Source organism: Thunnus maccoyii, chromosome 20 (genome assembly GCF_910596095.1).
Source record: "Thunnus maccoyii chromosome 20, fThuMac1.1, whole genome shotgun sequence".
Taxonomy (NCBI): domain Eukaryota; kingdom Metazoa; phylum Chordata; class Actinopteri; order Scombriformes; family Scombridae; genus Thunnus; species Thunnus maccoyii.
The window spans coordinates 18,681,800-18,699,884 of record NC_056552.1 but is presented as its reverse complement, the minus strand read 5'-3'; the positions used below and the strand labels follow the sequence as shown (position 1 = coordinate 18,699,884).

At 38.3% G+C, this 18,085-nt stretch overlaps 2 protein-coding genes across 3 annotated transcripts; both read left to right on the top strand.

Annotated features, from left to right (window-relative positions):
• The first annotated feature begins 1,097 nt into the window (after positions 1–1,097).
• Positions 1,098–5,193, top strand: pvalb9 (parvalbumin 9). Its single transcript, XM_042397221.1, has 5 exons — positions 1,098–1,245; positions 2,604–2,671; positions 3,294–3,426; positions 3,830–3,939; positions 5,000–5,193. The coding sequence occupies exons 2-5, from the start codon at positions 2,611–2,613 to the stop codon at positions 5,023–5,025; spliced, it is 330 nt and encodes a 109-aa protein (XP_042253155.1). The 5' UTR covers positions 1,098–1,245; positions 2,604–2,610; the 3' UTR covers positions 5,026–5,193.
• Positions 5,194–6,800: 1,607 nt separating this feature from the next.
• ccz1 (CCZ1 homolog, vacuolar protein trafficking and biogenesis associated) lies at positions 6,801–17,884 on the top strand. Of its 2 annotated transcripts, none has more exons than XM_042397216.1 (17): positions 6,801–6,953; positions 9,289–9,364; positions 9,462–9,558; positions 9,667–9,764; positions 10,130–10,223; positions 10,358–10,438; positions 10,521–10,568; positions 10,731–10,814; positions 11,385–11,560; positions 12,236–12,317; positions 12,438–12,499; positions 13,800–13,911; positions 14,265–14,298; positions 14,496–14,613; positions 16,122–16,280; positions 17,092–17,219; positions 17,342–17,884. In XM_042397216.1, the coding sequence occupies exons 2-17, from the start codon at positions 9,351–9,353 to the stop codon at positions 17,395–17,397; spliced, it is 1,443 nt and encodes a 480-aa protein (XP_042253150.1). In that variant the 5' UTR covers positions 6,801–6,953; positions 9,289–9,350; the 3' UTR covers positions 17,398–17,884. The 2 variants fall into 2 exon arrangements, with proteins under 2 accessions (XP_042253150.1, XP_042253149.1); XM_042397215.1 differs by having other exon boundaries at positions 6,801–6,958.
• Positions 17,885–18,085: the final 201 nt, after the last annotated feature.

Below are 18,085 nucleotides of genomic sequence, written 5' to 3'. Positions count from 1 at the left end.
TGTGAAGTCAGAGGGTCACAGCTTGTGAAACTTTTGAAGAATAATGAGCTTTATTCCCTTGGTTCTCGTTACAAAAAGCACCCTACCTGCTCTGCTAATGTCATTAGCGCTGACTGGATTCACCAGAGACGCTGCTGTGTCAGATGGTTTGAAAGCCATCCCTTTGCAAGACAAGAAACTCAAGAGTTTAGAGTGGCCAGTTGTCACGGTTACCAGGTGCAACACCCTCACACAACCCCCCAGGTACAAACTGTCATAATACAGAAGAGTGACCCAGTATCGGACCCTTGTTGCTCACAAGTGAACAGAAAATGATTAAATGTTTTGTACATCTCTTGAAGCATTTTTGTGATCATCCTCTTCTGTCACTGAAGTAGATTTCTAGATGAAGTTGTGCACTACTGGGAAGCCAGTTCTGCTTTTAGTGCATAATCAGGATTATGTTCCATCAAGCATTTCCTTTTTTCACTTTACTTTATTTCCCTCTGGGCATTCTGTGAAATACATCATGAGCCCTTCACAGCAAAAAGTGTTACTTTTACACTCCAACTTTTCTCTAGATAAGTAGTCTCACCACAGTGAAAGTACCTGTAAAGCAGGCTTATTGGTCAGTAGAATACACTCAAAAACAGTCAAACAGTGAGGCTTTGAGTCCTTATTTTTTACAGACAGAGTTTGTAATATCTGTATGATACATAATGTAAGCTTACTGATGAGGATAACAATCCCCTGTTGAGTCAAAGATGATTTATGACCTGCTGCTCCCTATTGTCATCTGAATTTAGGAGATTATTCACTAAAACCAAAAAGAGAAAAAGGTCCTGATTAAATTTGAGATATCTGTAAGCTTTCACACGCACCTGCACAGAGAGGGAGAGAGAGAGAGAGAGAGAGAAAGGGAGGGCTGAGAGAGCATTGTAACACAAGGAAAAAGTTGATTGGACAAAAACCACAGTGTTATGACAGTAAGGGTGAGAGGGATTAAAGAAAAAAAGAGCAGTCTGTGGTGGATATAAACAGTAAAGGTTAATTGGGCAGGTGTGCAGGTGAGGAACACGAGAAGGAGGCGGCTGGCTGCGGGAAAATTTAATCCTTGGGCAGGTTGGCAACTCAAGCATCCGTCAGCGCATCCACGCAGGCGTATATAAGACTGAGCCAGCTGTCAGCAGACACCACAAAGCCTTATCTGCTGCTGCTGCTGCTGCTGCTTTGGACCTGAACGAAGAGGAAACCCAGCAAACAGCGGTGAGTCTCGCAGCGGCACAAGGAAAACTTTCAAAACAGGTGTTGGCCAGGTGTGGTACCTGCCTGCTCTGTTAAGCTTGTCAGGAAGCAGAACTAGAAGTGGAACCATAGCCTTCTTTTTTTCTGTTATGAAGTTAAATTTTGCACCTTTGCAGGAGTTTATACATGTTTTAGAAATGTTTTGGGCTTGTCTGAAATGTGTTATTGGTAGGAGAAGTATTTGTGGCATCAAATCTAAACTATGGAGTGAAAAGTTGAGGTAAAAGATGTTCTTACAGGCAGCTCAGTCAGTAATTAGTTTTCAACTCACTAAATATTTATTCTTATAAGCTATTTATACAAGATGGATCATTTAATCAAAAAATATGTGAATTTTCAATTAACATAACATAAAAAGAACACCACACATAAAAGAACAAGTGCTCCTCAGGCTTCAAAGGACTGTACTAAAGTAATTAGGGAGGGACTATGAGGGGCTGGGTCAGAAAAGTTGTGTATTTTAAATTTTTGCTCAGAGGAGGGTATATATATATTTGTTTGAAGAGCAGTGGAGGGTGTTTTAACTTTTTCTCATCCTATGATTTATTTATTTTTTATTAATTGAGGTGTGAATGTATAAAATCAGCACCAATTGATTTAGCATCTGTGGCAGGTTCACTAATTTGGTGGCTGTAATTGGCCTAGTAAGATTTTTAAAAAGACACTTATAATGCTATGTAGAGTCTTGCTTTTTTTTGAAAAACAATATAAAATTCAGCCCCTCTCCCCACACCATTAATTTTCATACAGTCATTGTGCCAATTATCCTGCACAGCTAACCTAATTAAGCAATTAAAAGGGAGCAAATAGCCCCAGTAATGAAGAGGTCACTGGGGGACATCTGATCAGAGAGCCTCAGGCATAGATCATAACACAATAATCATGAGTTTATAAAGCAGAATATGTGGAATATTTAAACATTATAGCTTTTTGTATTTGCCATGTAAGTGCATGTAAGTTTGTATTTTCACTGGTTCTCTGCATTTTCATTTTCTGGACAAGTCATATTTGCCAAATAATCACTACTGGAGTTTTGATAGGATCATAATATTAACCTAGATACATCTACAAATACACAATGAAACTTAATCCAGCATGACACAGAAATGAAACGAGAGCAAATCACAAAGCCTGAAGTAGGTGAGGAAACACCTAATGTGTGTCTGAGAGAGAAAAAAAAGTGTGTGAGTGTGTGTGTGTGTGTGTGTGTGTGATTGTGTGTGTGTGTGTGTGTGTGTGTGTGTGTGTGTGTGTGTGTGTGTGTGTGTGTGTATGTGTGTTGTGTGAATAATTTACAGAACTTTTCTTTTATACTACAGGACCAACATGTCTCTGACTTCCATCCTGTCAGCTGAAGCCATTGAAAATGCTATCAAGGACTGTCAAGGTATCTACACACACACACACACACACACACACACACACACACACACACACACACACACACACACACACACACACACACACATCCAGCAAATTAGGCAAAATACATGACTCATCTATCTTTGACTTGAACATTATGATAATACCTTCATGGACTCTATATAGTAGATACAGTATAGCTAACTGACTAAATTTACAGATAATTTGGTTGCTATTCATGAAATAAACATAAAATGCACAATAATCCTGATCCACAATTGATAACTCATAATCTGTGTTGCATTCAGTCACTCTCAGATCTTCAGAATGGGTGTGTAAACTTTTCTACTTCAGCTGCCTCGTTTTTTGATATTGCTCAGTATCCTCTCCTCTGGCATTTTATCCAGCTCCAACTGAAAGATGATGAAATCCTAATTTGGATGGAAGGTTTTTAATCATCTTGTCTGTTTTAGTGGAGGCATGTGTCTGCTAACCTTGACAGAAAACCTCCCACCTGGACAGCAGCCACACGCTACTTTAATCTCCAAATCAGCTCCCAACCTGCTGGTGCACCTCATAGGTCAGCTCTAACCCTTGCATCTGAGTTTTTAGAATATCATTTCATATGTTACTCTATGTGTTTCCAGCTCCGGACACTTTCTGCTACAAGAAGTTCTTCAAGCTGTGTGGACTCTCGTCAAAGACGCCCAAGGAGGTCAAAGATGTCTTCCAGATCCTTGATGATGACAACAGCGGCTACATCGAGGAGTCTGAGCTCAAGTGTGTAAAACCATGATACTTAGGATGATTGGTAGGATGTAACAGAGTTGTAAGAAGTTAGTATAAAGTATGTATTTGCATGTGTGCGTGACAGAAAGAAAGAGAGGTTTACTGCATAAATCACACAGCAGTATTAAAAAGGATTGCACCATTAAGCTGTCTCCTAATAATCCACCATGGGCAAAGTGTCATTATTGTATTTGTGTTATGTAATTCACCTTTATGTTGTCGTGTGACAAAGAGCTGAGGTTTGACTTGAGCTGTTTAATTCAGGAAATGTGTCTGTGTGCTTTTCAATGCGTGTCTGCATGTTTCAGCCAACAGTGACATAACAGTTAAATAATTACAGAGAATACACACAAGTATTTTCTTCGAATGTGTGTGTTTGTGCTTGTGTGTCTAGGTTCTTCCTACAGCGGTTTGTCCCCGGGGCACGAACACTGACTGAGGCAGAAACCAAGAGCTTCATCTCAGCAGCTGATGATGATAGTGATGGCAAAATTGGAGCAGAGGGTCAGTATCTGATTTCTCTGATTGTATTTTGTACAAAGTCTTGATGCAGGCAGAAATGATCTCATTGGTTGGGTGAAATCCCAGTGGCTGGAGTCAACAGATCATTTTATGCAGTTTAGCACTAGTTCAACTTACTGGAAAACATGCGTTATAGCCATTAGAAAAGATGGAGTGACTTCATACTACACATAATTTGGCATGCTTGCCTATTGCTAGTGAAGAAAGAAGTTTGTTTACCTGCTGGCCTTGTAGTCCTATATTTCTGTCATTTGTGCATGCTTCCAGAAAACTGTGGTGTTTTGAAGCTGCTCATTAAGGTTTAAATCAATTAATGAGAAAATATCTACCTCCAGAGATACTGCAGAAGAATATTTGTAGGACAATTTGGCTGCACTGAAGCTCCCAGTTTTCAGTACGGGTGATTATGTGGATATGAAGCATTCTTGGAAAAACAATCTAAGCTTTGACTCAACTGCAAAGAGGTTTCTCTCTTGAGACACTGTTGTGCTTAGTTCTTCCCACAGAGGTTTAACTAAACCATAAACATTATTTCTGACACTGGAAATCTCTTTGTGTAAAGCCAATCTTAAATAAAATAGTGGATAACTCAGGTATTTTCACTGAAGAGGTTTAGTTAAGCCTGTCTTTTGGAGCTCAAAGTTGAATGTTTCCTCAATGTTTTTTTGGTGCTGAGAGTACTTGAAACAGTATGGTGTTGTGGACCTGTTTTTTTTTTTAACATTGTGCCGTGTAGAAACCATCTGTACTGATACTCAAAGTCGTGACCTCCAGATTCCGCTTTATTTGTCCCACTTTTGCCCAATGTTCAGTTAGCTGCACTGTCTGAGCTTAGCTGCCTTACGTAACAGGATCAAGGATTTGGACTATTTAAAAAAGATGATTTCAGTCAGTGTTTCTTTATATTTTCCAGTGTGTTCACTCAAGATTCAGTCAAACATGTAGAGAATCTGCATTGAGATGAATGTCGAAATCAAGGGTGTGTGTTGATAGATACATTCAGCGAGTCATGTCTGATTCAGCGTGCTTCATTTTTCTACAGAATTCCAGACAATGGTCCTCTCCTGAGTTTCGCAGATGAAGACAACTTCAAGTTTTAAGGTCTTCAGTCCTCTCCCCACCTCTGGAGTTTTCTCTTTAAATGACCTTTTGTCCATTTAAAGACAACAGCTATTAATTAATTTGTCTTCTACCTATGTTGGTCCATGTTTTCTCACTGTACACACCTCACCTCTGACTATGAATGACATGAATAAACATGTGGAAACATCCATTTTGTCTTTATGCTTATCTCTTCCCTTTAAAATGATTCCTCATATCACATTCCAGCTATACAAAGAGTCATGTGCAACAATAATAGGTGAATGTACTGTACATATACTGTAAATCACATGAAAGCGAGCAGGGGATAAAAGGATCATGAGCATATTTTGGATCTTAACAGTTTTTCTGAAACTTTTCATTGCAAAAAGCTGTAAATTCACTTTTGGATTGTTTTTTTCCCACTCGGAATTCACCATGCAATACTTAATTCTTACCTGAAAACACAAGAATTTCATGATAATGGTGTAGCATTCTCATATTAAGTTCTTCAAATCCAAACACATACAATAATCGCTTCACGGGACATGCAAAATGAGTTTTAGAGACAACCATGGGTGCAGAATAAAGTTGGTGACAACATGAATATATCAAGTGTATAATAGGTCATCTTTTATAACATTCTTAATAGAGCAATTTTATGGCTATATTAGCTTTCTAAGCCTATAAAAGGGTTTATATTTGTTTATAAAGAAAAGACAGCTTAATGAAGACTGGTGTGATGGTGTGTGGTAAATTTTAAGCAATGGACTGAATGTGGAGATTTAAGTTACAAAAGACCAGAGCCTCTCAATAGACCTTTTTCTGGACGATGTTTTGACATGTCTCAGTAGGAAAAACACAGCTGTATTCCATTTAGTTGTTTCAGTTTTAGGGTCCTGATATTATACATGCTGGCTCACTGTCACACTGTCATGGCTTACTGGGAGTCTTGAATAAAACAGAGCCATAATAAATAATATTAGTCACACTTTTCCTACTATAAGTCAAAATGTCTGTTGTAAAAAAGGCTCATATCAATCTCAGGTAAAACTTTCTGACGGCTGAAATTGCCTAGCAGATGAAATAGAAGAAAAGACAGTAATACTTGAACTATATTTATTATTCATCATTACTCTCACATAACCACTCTAAAGACCTACATGATATCTTCCAAACCACGTAGGTGTAAGATATCTCATTAGATGCCTCAAATTCTTTGGAGCAAAAGTCTGGATAGGTTAATAATGTTTTGATAGGCAGCGGCTGAACCAATATCCTTCAGAATATTAAGTGTCATTGTCACGAAGTGGTTTACAGGAATTGCCATGGTTTGTTTAAAGAAAAATACAGCATCCAATGGTTGCAAAATGACAAGACCAGGCTCAGGACAAAGTGAAATTGTTGACCAAAGAAAGGTTTAGCTGATTTAAGATGAAGAATTTTGGTGAGAATTTGTTCCAATTCTTTATTGTCTGTCTTATTATCAGCGCCTTCATAATCATAAGTGTACAATGAAGACAGAACTTATAAACAAGTGTATCTTAAATCTGACACCATTTACCAAGTACGGCTTAAACCAAACATTGTTTAATAAACCCATATCATTGCAAAATACAAATACAGTACTATTTACTCAGAAAAATGTGTCGATCATTTAATACGCTGAATTTATCAACTGTAAATACTGTAACGTTACGCCCCATGGTGTCTGCAGCGGGTCGGAACCCTTCTTTGGCTTGAAATCGATTTCAACCCGAGCAGTTGAACTTGTGACACCGCGCTGTCAAAAGCAGGAAGTTAAGAATGTGAAGTATAATGCGGCATCCCCTCTCATTGATCTCATTTCCTCGTTTTCTATCTTTATTTAGGCACTCCACAGCCTCGGGCAGCTGCACGGTTCGGGTTTGTGCTCGGTAAGGTGAGTGTTGCCGTCGTGTTGTTCACGGTTCTGTGAGTTTTTTTCATCTCCGTCTGAATGTCTGCGAGCACAACTCTGCTGCTAGCACAGCCAGCTATCAGCTAACTGTTCACTTTGACTTAATGTTGACTAGTTAAACTTGCTAACTGAGAGAGCCACAGTCAAGTAATGATATCGAAAAATACATTAACCTGAAGCTGCAGTATAAAGACACCGACTCAACTCACTTCACCGGATAAATATGTCATTATGTCCACAATGACAGCGACAAAATGTCCAGCAAGTAGCAAAAACAAACGCACCTAATACTAACTTATACTATGAAAACAAAAACCAGAAAGTTCAACAGACTGACAGTTTATTCATTTACTGGGAAAATGTCACATCCATAAATCCAAGTTCTCGTTTGAACTTTTCATGATTGAATTTAGGAAATATTGAGTCTTATCCAACTTACAAACAATAAGAAATGTGCACATACAGTTAAATTTATTGAATTTATTTTATTTGCGTACACATAAGATTGCATAAAATCCAGATAATAACAGTAAGACTTAGTACAGTCACAGTTAATACGGTTAGTATGCTCCAAAGATTTTTATTTAAAGATCTCTGATTTGGTGACTCTCTTATCTTTCTATTTATTATCATTACTTTTAGCCTTTGTCCTGTTACCATGTTGACTGTATCATCAGTCATGTCCTTTATGTTATCTTTATTTCATTATGATGCCTAATTGGTTTTTTGTTTTAGTTTTTTTTGTTATTGTCTTGATGTCACTCATGTGACACTTTCTATAAATAAAGTGATGAGGAAAAACACACAAACAAACAAACAAAAAACAAACACACCTCCTAGCTGAAGAGGTAAAAAGTGCTGTACTTAAGTAGAGACTATAATAACTAATGTTTTAATACGCTGCATTTATCTAATGGCTCTTACTATTTACTGCAAGTGGAGATGTTAATGTTTCATGGTAAATATATAGATAACTTCATGAAATATTATAGTTATGGTTCAACTGCACAACACTGTACTAAGTAGTTGAACCAGCAAAACATTAAAATATAGTTCATAATGTTCATTGAATAAAATTTAAAGGACCTATTCTTCAGAATGAGGGGTGGTTCTTTTCTTAAGTACAATTTACTGCCAAACCTTAGTTAGTTAGTAAGTTAGTCTATTTTTATTTCAAACATGTAAACATACAAAGCAGATAAAAACAAAACAAGAATAACAATAAAATGAACCTTACACACAGTTGACAGTTTATTAGGTATTCCTAGATCATCTTTCTTCCTAAAACCAATGCAGTCTAATGCAACAGCCCTGCAATAAATCATACCTTACTTATCTATTTAATGCTGTGTATAAAAGAGATATAGCCTTTTTAATACATAGTGCCCAAATTGCAAGGGTTCAAAAGTAATGGGACACCAGTCTGCTAAATGTTTCTTGGGCAGTTGTGTATCAAAGTTTGCAAAAACATACGAAAATAAACCGGTTAAATTCTGGAGCAAAGTTGTATGGACTACTTCTGTCAAAATGATGGAAAGAGGAAGTTGCTGGTCCATGCTATACCGTCTATACTGTAGCCCCGTGGCATTTATAGGCAATGTAAGCTTTGCAGTAGTATTGCACATTTCATACACAAAGTGCTTCGCATAATGAGCTGTCAAATACATACAAAACAGCACAAACTGCAACCAGTGATACTATAAAATTACCATGAAACACAATTACAAGAACAAGTTCATTCATGACTACACGACTAATCACTCTTTAAACACTGTGTCAGTATGAGTTTAAAATGATACCATTCATGATCCATTTGAAACCCTGTGTGTCAGGAGCATATTGATGCTCTAATTAGAAAAAGATGTCTGTTCAAAGGAAAGGGCACCTTACAGTTCACCCATAGACACGCCCCAAGTTACTGAGCTAGAACCAATTTGTGAAGGTTATAATGTTCAGTTTCAGAGAGAAATGTTGATTTAACTTTATTGTCACTTTGGAGGGTGTAGTTTGCTGGTGCTGTTGAATTGCATTGCCCTTTACTGATCATTTAAACTGGTACCTGAGTATATATTTTAGTTTAGTTTAATTTTGAGGACCTCCAGTGGGATGTTTTTTCCATTATGGTATTGTTTACTCTCTTTAACACAATATTAAAAGTATTTTTTTCCCACCGCTTTATAAATGACTTACATTCCTCCAATCTTAATCTGATGCACATCAGCTGCTCTCAGTGTGTGTGAAAAGTGAGTGATTGTTATTATCTCTTCATGTGTCATGCTACCCTATGTGATGTACTTGTCTTCACTCTACAGGCCCACGGCATGCCAACCAAATTGTCTTTGGAGCAGGGGAAATCCAGACACAAGTTACACTAATGCTGATGATTAGGTAAAGCATTAATGACGTAAGACTGACTTCGGTGTAACCTCAGAGAAATCTAAAGGCATTTATCTGTTAATCAGCTCTCTCTTTGTGTCTGTTACAGTCCCAGAATGGCCTCAGGAATGCAAGAGAAACAGTATACACCATCCTTGCTCAGTTTTTTCATTTATAACCCCACATTTGGACCACGGGAAGGAGAGGTGAGCATGACTCCCAGATAAAGAGACACTAAGCACAACGCTGTAGTTAATATTCCAAAACAATTTTGTGGGGTGATTAAATTCCTAATCCAAGGTGACTTTTTTCAGGAAGAGAAGAAGATTTTGTTTTACCACCCCAGTGATGTGGAGAAGAATGAGAAGATCCGAAATGTGGGCCTTTGTGAAGCCATTGTACAGTTCACCAGGTAGAGAGCTGCTGTACCTGAAACAGAAGCAGAGCTACTAAACCAATTTAACCCCTGACATCTTACAGTCTGGGTGGGTCACCTGTGCTCATTTAGCCTCTTAGCGTCATGCTAAGACTTGGGATAATTTAAAAGTGTCAAGCATTAATTACATGGATTGGTTTGACAACTTTCTTTAATATAAAATGACAAAGAAAAAGTTTCAGTTCTTTGACCCTGAGGCTTATCAGAATAGGGAAATGATGCAATAAGTGGCCAAATACACGCTGATACATATCTAACATCTGTAAAAGTACAAAATGTGGAGCTGATCGTCTTGTTTGGATGTGTCATCTCTCTTCACGATTATGTCTTCTTTGTTTCAGGACTTTCTGTCCAACAAAACCAGCTAAATCTCTGCATACACAAAAGAACCGGCAGTTTTTCTTTGAGCCTGAGGACAACTTCTGGATAGTCATGGTATATTAAAGGCTTATACGTACATTACTTGTTCAGTATTTACTATTTTTGTCAAGAATGTTTGGGAATGTAATTCAGCTTTACCTCCCTAATCCCTTCTATACCTGCTGTTTTTATTTGTAATTCTTCCTCAGGTGGTTCGAAACCCAATGATCGAGAAACCAAACAAAGATGGTAAACCTCCCACAGTAGAATATCAGGAAGAGGAGATACTTGTGAGTGCTGATACATACTCATCAACATCATTATTTCTTTCCTTTTAATAATATTACTTACCATGACTTCTTGCTTCTGTAGGACACTGTTTATGGTGCAGTGGTAAGACAATGCTACAGTATGTACAAGGTGAGTTCCAGTATGTTTTGGAATCTGTGATCCATCTAACAAATGAGTTAGTCCTCCTCTCCTGCACCCTTAATGTACTTGTGTAGTCAAACTACCAATTTAAGGTAGTTAGAAAGTGAAAACAATCACCTTGCAACTGTGATTATTTTCCTTACGTTGTAGCTCTTCAATGGCACATTTGGCAGAGCAATGGAAGCCGGTGGAGTGGAGCTGCTCATCCAGAAGCTTGAAAAGTTCTTCTACAGGGTAAAAATCTTTGTCCTGTTTTATTCTACTACACACCTTCATTTCTCTTCACACATGCTGAACATATATTTGCCTTTCTTTAACAGCATGATTCATTTTTTTGTCAGTTGAGCCTTAAAGTCAGTGTTGTCACAAGGGCTTTGCTAAATACTGTTGGGAAAGTTGTTGGTAGGATGTTTGCAGTCATGCCCGATTTCCTATTTATTATCCGCCTGCGTTATCTGTCTTTGCTTCATGCTGCTGTCGCCTCGCTTGCAGCTCTTGACACGAACACTTATGCAAAAGTATAAAAAGACTCATTTCTAATCAGGAAATACCCTTCTTAAGTTCACACGGGCTCCCCTCTCCATTACGTAACCCAAAAACATAGAGAAAGAGAGAGGCAACGGTGTGCGTATCAGAGGTTGAATGTCAGCGTCTCTACAGCGCGTCAGTCAGACTCTCTGGATCTTACTCAGTTCTCTTTATTGCACTGTAAGCAAGCACTCGTAGACAGGTAAACTAACCCCTTTCTCCTTTTTTTTTTTTGGATGTGTGTGTGTCCATGTGTGTGCATACTGGGGTTTCCAGTATCTGCAGACTCTCCACTTGCAGTCCTGCGACCTGCTGGACGTATTTGGAGGCATCAGCTTCTTCCCTCTGGACAAGATGACCTACCTGAAGATCCAGTCATTTGTCAACAGAGTGGAGGAAAGCCTCAGCCTGATCAAATACACAGCCTTCCTGTACAACGACCAGCTTATCTGGTAAAGACTAAGCGCTTTTTAAAACTTTGCTATAGTCCCTGAAATCCACTATCCTACTAGAGTTTGTTAATTGACACCACAGGGGTGGGATTCTAATTTTATGCTCTGTATTAGGTCCTTTTTATACAGAGAATGGAGGGATATTATTGTGTTTTTTAATGTGTTAATATACAGCATGTACTAGGCCACAACCTAGCCATCACCTTAGACATATAATCCTGGCATTGGCACCTGCAGACACATCATGGCATGCTGGGTAAACAGAGGTGGCATTAAACATGACCTCTAATCCTCTTTGTGGTTTTCCCTGACATGTCATTTGCCTTTAATTGCACCATCAGCCACCTGTCTCAGTGTGTAAGCACCGGGGGGGGATTACACGATTGCTAATGAAATTACTTGAGAGCTGAGTGATCTTTTATTGTGAGCTGTCAATCGATAAACAGAAGAGCTGTTTTAATTACTGTCCAAATTAAGCTGCTGCATTGTCTGATTTCATTCTGTCCTCTGGAGTATTCATCGTAGCGTGATTACAACTATGCCGAAAAGTAATCACCACCAGGAGTCACCTTGTTTTAACATCTGGCCCATGATGCGTAACACAGTTTAAAGCACGCAGATAAATATTTTTGTATTGTCTGTTGTGAAGTGTAAAAGTATAACTCTGTGCTGTAGGAGCGGACTGGAACAAGATGACATGAAGATCCTGTACAAGTACCTGACCACCTCGCTGTTCCCCAGACACTCTGAACCAGAGGTGAGGAGGGCGGGGGGGGGCTGTTGGTGTGTCAGATTAATGTTATGAAGACTTCTTTCACACCTTATTCCACTGATTTTCTAACTTCTCCCTTCTTCCCTTTCTCTCGTCTTCCTCTAGCTGGCTGGCAGGGACTCTCCTCTGAGGCCGGAGGTCGCAGGGAATCTGTTGCACTATGGGAGGTAAGTCCCTGAACACATGTATCTGTATATTCCTCAAAGAGGAATAAGGGTTGGATAAAAACAAGAGTAGAGTTGGATTTTGTTTAACTGTTTACTAATTAAAACACATCGGTGTCATGGCTAACATGACAGTGGACTAATGTCATTTAGGCACCATGTGTAGTCATATCTGCCAAATACTCCGGATGTGCGCTTCAATGTTTGCATATGCATGGATGTCCCATGTGTTCTTTTTTTTTTTTTTTTACCCCACGGATAGTAATGAGCTTTGCTTGCAGTCAACCAAATTAGATACGGAGGTGACTCCCTTGGCTAACACTTTGTATTCAAGCAAGAGAGGAGGAAGTAGAGTATTACTGCAGCCTTGGGAAAAATCCACTATCAATTCAGCTTCGGTGTACGTATTATGTAACCAAAGAGTTTACTCAGGTATTTTTCACTGGCTGTGTTCATGCTCGAGGTAAATAGTGCCTGAAGGTGAAGTGGAAGCTGCTACAGTAGTTCAACACTGACTCCTGGTGATGTATCATAGGGCAGCTTTACACCTGGAACAGGACGACTCAGTAGAACATGAAGATTTATCTGTAAAGGCCAGAAAAATAGTTTGATACAGTAAGTCATCGAAGGTGACAAATGTACTAAGTGGAACAAGAGCAGCCACATTTAACTTGTTAACATGCCTTCTAATAAAAATGGTTCCACTTCTTTGAACATGGCGTCCTTGGAATCCAGTGTATTAACAGTGAATTCCTTGTTTGCAGTTTGTCGTCTTATCTTTTGGATCAATCATTGAGGAATGAACAGCCTCTGATCTATTTCAGAACAGAAAAAATTATTTTCCGTCCGCCTCACATTTTGGCCGAAGATATTGAGCTACTTGCCATGTTGTTTTGAAATTTGATATTGAAGCTTAGAGGATGATTCCTATCTATTTTGGTAATCCCCCTTTAGTGCCACCATCATGCCAAACCGACCCTGTGAACAGCATGACATGGTATAAAAATAATAGCCGGACTTCCCAGAAACTTTCAGTGAATATTCATGTTTTCCGCTGGATCGAGTGTGTTTATGTTCCCAAAATGATAAGCTCTTTATTTTAATAACAGCTTAGCCTTTTATCCAACACCACCCTCAATGCAAACATTTCAGTTTCACTGTTCTTAAAGCTCAAATAAAAGCAAAAATCATGAGAATTTAGTTTGTGTTGTCCTCCGTATCTCTGGGTGTAACAAATGTTTCTTTTAGGGGTCTTAGTGAGTTTATGTTTTTTTTTTAGTAAACTATCATCTGTTCTCTCTAGGTTTTTGACAGGACCTACCAATCTTAAAGATCCAGAGGCCAAATTCCGATTTCCTAAAATATTTGTCAGCGCAGAGGACGGCTATGAGGAGCTGCACCTGATTGTTTATAAGGTAAGGTAGAGTAAATATGATCCACTATGCCGTGACAGTGTGCAGACTTAATCTGTTGATTCATTCATACACATACAGTTTTTTTTTATTGTATTAAAATAGGGTGAAGTGGTTATTCATTTTTATAGGATGCTTTTTATAATCTTTGACTGGAGGATTTGACTTTTTATGAACAGTAGATATACTATGAAATATTGCACCGCTCTATCAAACGATATGGACTTTTGGGATTAAAATGCTAAAGTTTAAAATAATGAAGTACATCTCATGATGCTTACCATCACATTAATGTAATTTCCAACCTGTGTGACCTTGATTCTGTGTTTAACCTGCACTTATCTGCCGTTTTCCAGGCGATGAGCGCTGCAGCTTGTTTTATGATCAGTGGTAAGTGTCCACCCACCTACTTATGATAGTGTCTGCTTTCATTTCCCTTTTCCTGGGTAATTTCGTCAAATAAAGTTGTGGGTATTTCATAATATTTTGGCCATTTCACTGCTTATTCAAAGCTTAAATATTGCCTTATTTTTCTTTTCTCATGTCCCATAATGGCAGACTTTCTTCTTTCCTCCATTTCTTTGCAGCGTCCGTGGAGCTGACGAGGGACTTCTGTGAACAGCTGGATGGCTTGGTGGGCCCTCAGCTCACCCTGCTGGCGTCTGATATATGTGAACAGTTCACCATCAACCGCAGGATATCAGGGTCAGTTAAGAATCCACCACTCTGCTAATTCACAGCTCACTGTGAAGACGGCATGTTCTTTGGTCTCTTCTACTTGGTACTAGTACTACATTTATGGGAGTATCCTAATGGCCTTGCAGTATGAGGTGCATACTCCCTTATAAAATGTCAAAAATAGTGAAAAATGACCAGCAAATCCTCACTTCACATTTTACGTCAAATTTTCTATGGACTAAATCTGCAACTATTAGCTGATTAATGGATTAGTTGATCGATAGAAAAAATCTGCAACTATTCTGATTATCAATTAATCATTTAAGTCACTTTTCAAGTAAATTCCAGGCTGTCAGTTGGGAAAATTTGCTATTTTTTTGTCTTATTTGATAGTTAACTGAATATTTGTAGGTTTGGTAGTGTTGTTCGGGAAAAACAAGCAATTTGATGGCCGAATGAAAATGGCCAATAGATTAATTGATATTGAGAATAATTTAGTTGCAGCCCTATTGTGGATCAATCAGTTAATACAGGCAAAAACTGCTTCCAGAAGATTATGAAGAATCACAGAGAATGTAGCAGAAGGGCAGGAAACAAAACCTATGAAATTAATGACTTTCTTCAAACTATCAGTGTCATCAGTGTATTCGTCTGATGAAAACATTTTCTGCCTCACATCAAAGTTTAGTGATGTAAGTGTGTAGTGATTACAGCAGTTTGTCGTCAGTTAGCAGTCAATCCTTTGTATTAACTCCGCCTGGCTGGCAGTGAGAGATGAGAGTCTGATACCGCTGGATATCTTCATGGCACTACTTAGGGGTAACTCAAGCAGTGTTGCATTAAAGACGGGCATCCTGACCTGCTCTCCTTTAACCCCACCAGTTAGCTTCAGATTCATCCTCGCCTGTAATCCAAGACCAGACTACCTGGCACGCACAATTTGATAGGCTACTTTTTTAATCACTCTAGTTAAGAATCACTAAATAAATAATGCCGTCCCAAATTCCTCAGCTGGCATTCAGGTCTGTGTCCTGATTTGGCCTGGTGGAACTGTAAATAATTAGACGCAGCAGAGACAAAAATCAGTTGTACGGACTTTTTTGAATATGTGTGCACTCACATACTTCCAGAGATGCAGTTACAGTACTGTTGTCAGATAAACTGTGGTAATAACTGTCCTCAGCTCACATTAATGTGGGTGGAGAATGGAGTTGGCTTATTATATATTGATTTTGCTCACTGTATCATTTATAAATACTGTGTTCTCAGAGTGGCCTTCCCCAGAGACCCAAACTGATTTATACAGGAACCACAGTTCCACCTAAAATGAAATGGCATCCTTGAAAATACAAAAAGGCAATGAGAATTGGATCATTCTTATTCCACAAAGACACATCTGTTTTCCACAAGCATGATGTAAAAGAATTTTAAAGGATGATGTAGCCCCAAAAGTGACTGAGGGTGATATTTAGTTGCTTACTTTGGCTTTACTTTTTTGTGTTAAGTGTCTTTTCTTCCGTTGTGTGTCCATTCAGGCCAGAGAAGGAGCCCCAGTTTAAGTTCATCTATTTCAACCACATGAACCTGGCAGAGAAGAGCACCATCCACATGAGGAAGACCGCCAGTGTTTGCCTCACCTCTGTCCATCCTGACCTCATGAAGATCCTGGGAGACATCAACTGTGACTTTGCCAGGTATAGCAGAAAGAACTTAGTAAAATTGTAGTTGTATTTATCTTTAATAAAAGCCTCCAGACATTTGTTAAAGTGAGTTAGAGTTTTTTCTATTATCAACGGCAGGCCAAGCTTGGTGGCGTTGTTGGCCTTCCCAGTTGAAAAAGTAGAGGAAATTGATTAGTTTTAGTTACGGAAATCTCTTTTCTATGTGTCCCACAGAAGGCAGTACAGCATTAGGCCGTTTTTAATATATCTTCAGCTCCAAACAGCAGCTCTACAGCCTTTTCAGATTTCACAAACCCTGATCTTTCATCAAAGAAAATGTGTAAAACTCATATACCGCAGATATCAGCACAGTTATGTCATTTTCATAGATAATATGATACTCTTGGGAACTCACTATCCTTTGAAGACGTCACGAGACTGCAGTCATGTGAAAGTCCCTTTTTCAGTCTGTGGAAACATACAGTGGTACTGACATTCATAACATTTATTCCGGTATCATTATCAGTTCCTTTTTTTCTGCAGGTGGTGTGTAGATTGCCGTCTTACCTTGACACACTTTAAACACACTCACAGTGCTATTTGTTTATTAAATTTTAGGTAATTACACATGATTCCCTGGTGTGTTGTTGGTATTTGAACTAAAAACCTAAAAGTAATGTCTGACACAAACCTTAAAATATATTGAATTATGACTTTTTAAATAAAGTTTTGTGGTCTGCACAGCTAAATGCATGATCTTAGAAGTAAAGTTAATGTGTCTGCTATATATATGTGATAGTGGCCTTTATGTGATGGTGCTCAGTTCTTTGTATCTGTCTCCCAGGGTTGATGAAGATGAAGAAATCATCGTAAAAGCTATGACAGACTACTGGGTAGTCGGCAAGAAGTCAGACCAGAGAGAACTGTATGTGATCTTGAATCAGAAGAACGCCAATCTGATTGAAGTGAATGGTATGTCTCCACCACCTGGCAATGAGTGAAATCTGTGTCATCACCATCACAATAGACAATCTGCCTTGATATTTAATCTCCACTTCACCCTTAATGCCCTTTTGTCTTTTTCTCTACTACAGAGGAGGTTAAGAGGCTTTGTGCGACGCAGTTCAACAACATATTCTTCTTGGACTGATGGAGCGGACAGACAGAGACTGTTTCACCACACTAAAAACTGTCAGTGTTGCAGGGTATCATGACAGCATCAGCGTAATGCAATAATTGCATTGTAAAATAAAAAAAAATTAAAAGCTTTCTCACCAAGTTTTTTTTTTATTATTTAACCTATAAAAATTGTAATTTTCTTCTGTAATTAAGTGTAAAAATCCAGATTTTTACTGTACATGTACTTTATTTTCTGTCATTTTCTTTGTACATACTTGTAGGATTTTAACATGTTTGATTTCTTACAAATTACAATTTGTTCATGCTTTTTTTTTTTTTCTTCAGTGAATGAAAACATCATGACAGTGTCTCAAATTAATTTAAAAACTGACATGCAGAACAGTTTACTCCTGGTTCCTTTGATGATCAGTGATAGTTTTGAAATTAGATATCATGTCAAAAGTATTGTGGTTTGTAAACAACTCCACTAACTTTAAATAAATTAAGAAGTACTTTTACTTGCCATAAGTAATGTGTTTTTTGTTGTTGAAGATGTTCATCAGTTTGGTGACTCACATTCAGGCCCATTTTTGCCCCTGTATGTTCTTCCTTTTACTGACATATTGTGAAGGAGCCCAGAATTTCTCGCAATCTTTTGATATGTTTTCATGATAGGTGATATGTATCTATTCAGTAACCTCCAATACTACAGGCCAAAG

Bases quoted from the DNA above. Each gene is read 5' to 3' on its own strand.
- pvalb9 (XM_042397221.1), top strand. From the start codon at position 2,611: ATGTCTCTGACTTCCATCCTGTCAGCTGAAGCCATTGAAAATGCTATC. The intron at 3,427-3,829 runs GTGTGTAAAACC...TTGTGTGTCTAG, and splicing joins ATCGAGGAGTCTGAGCTCAA to GTTCTTCCTACAGCGGTTTG. The intron at 3,940-4,999 runs GTCAGTATCTGA...ATTTTTCTACAG, and splicing joins TGGCAAAATTGGAGCAGAGG to AATTCCAGACAATGGTCCTC.
- ccz1 (XM_042397216.1), top strand. The intron at 10,569-10,730 runs GTGAGTTCCAGT...CTTACGTTGTAG, and splicing joins AATGCTACAGTATGTACAAG to CTCTTCAATGGCACATTTGG. The intron at 17,220-17,341 runs GTATGTCTCCAC...TCTCTACTACAG, and splicing joins CAATCTGATTGAAGTGAATG to AGGAGGTTAAGAGGCTTTGT.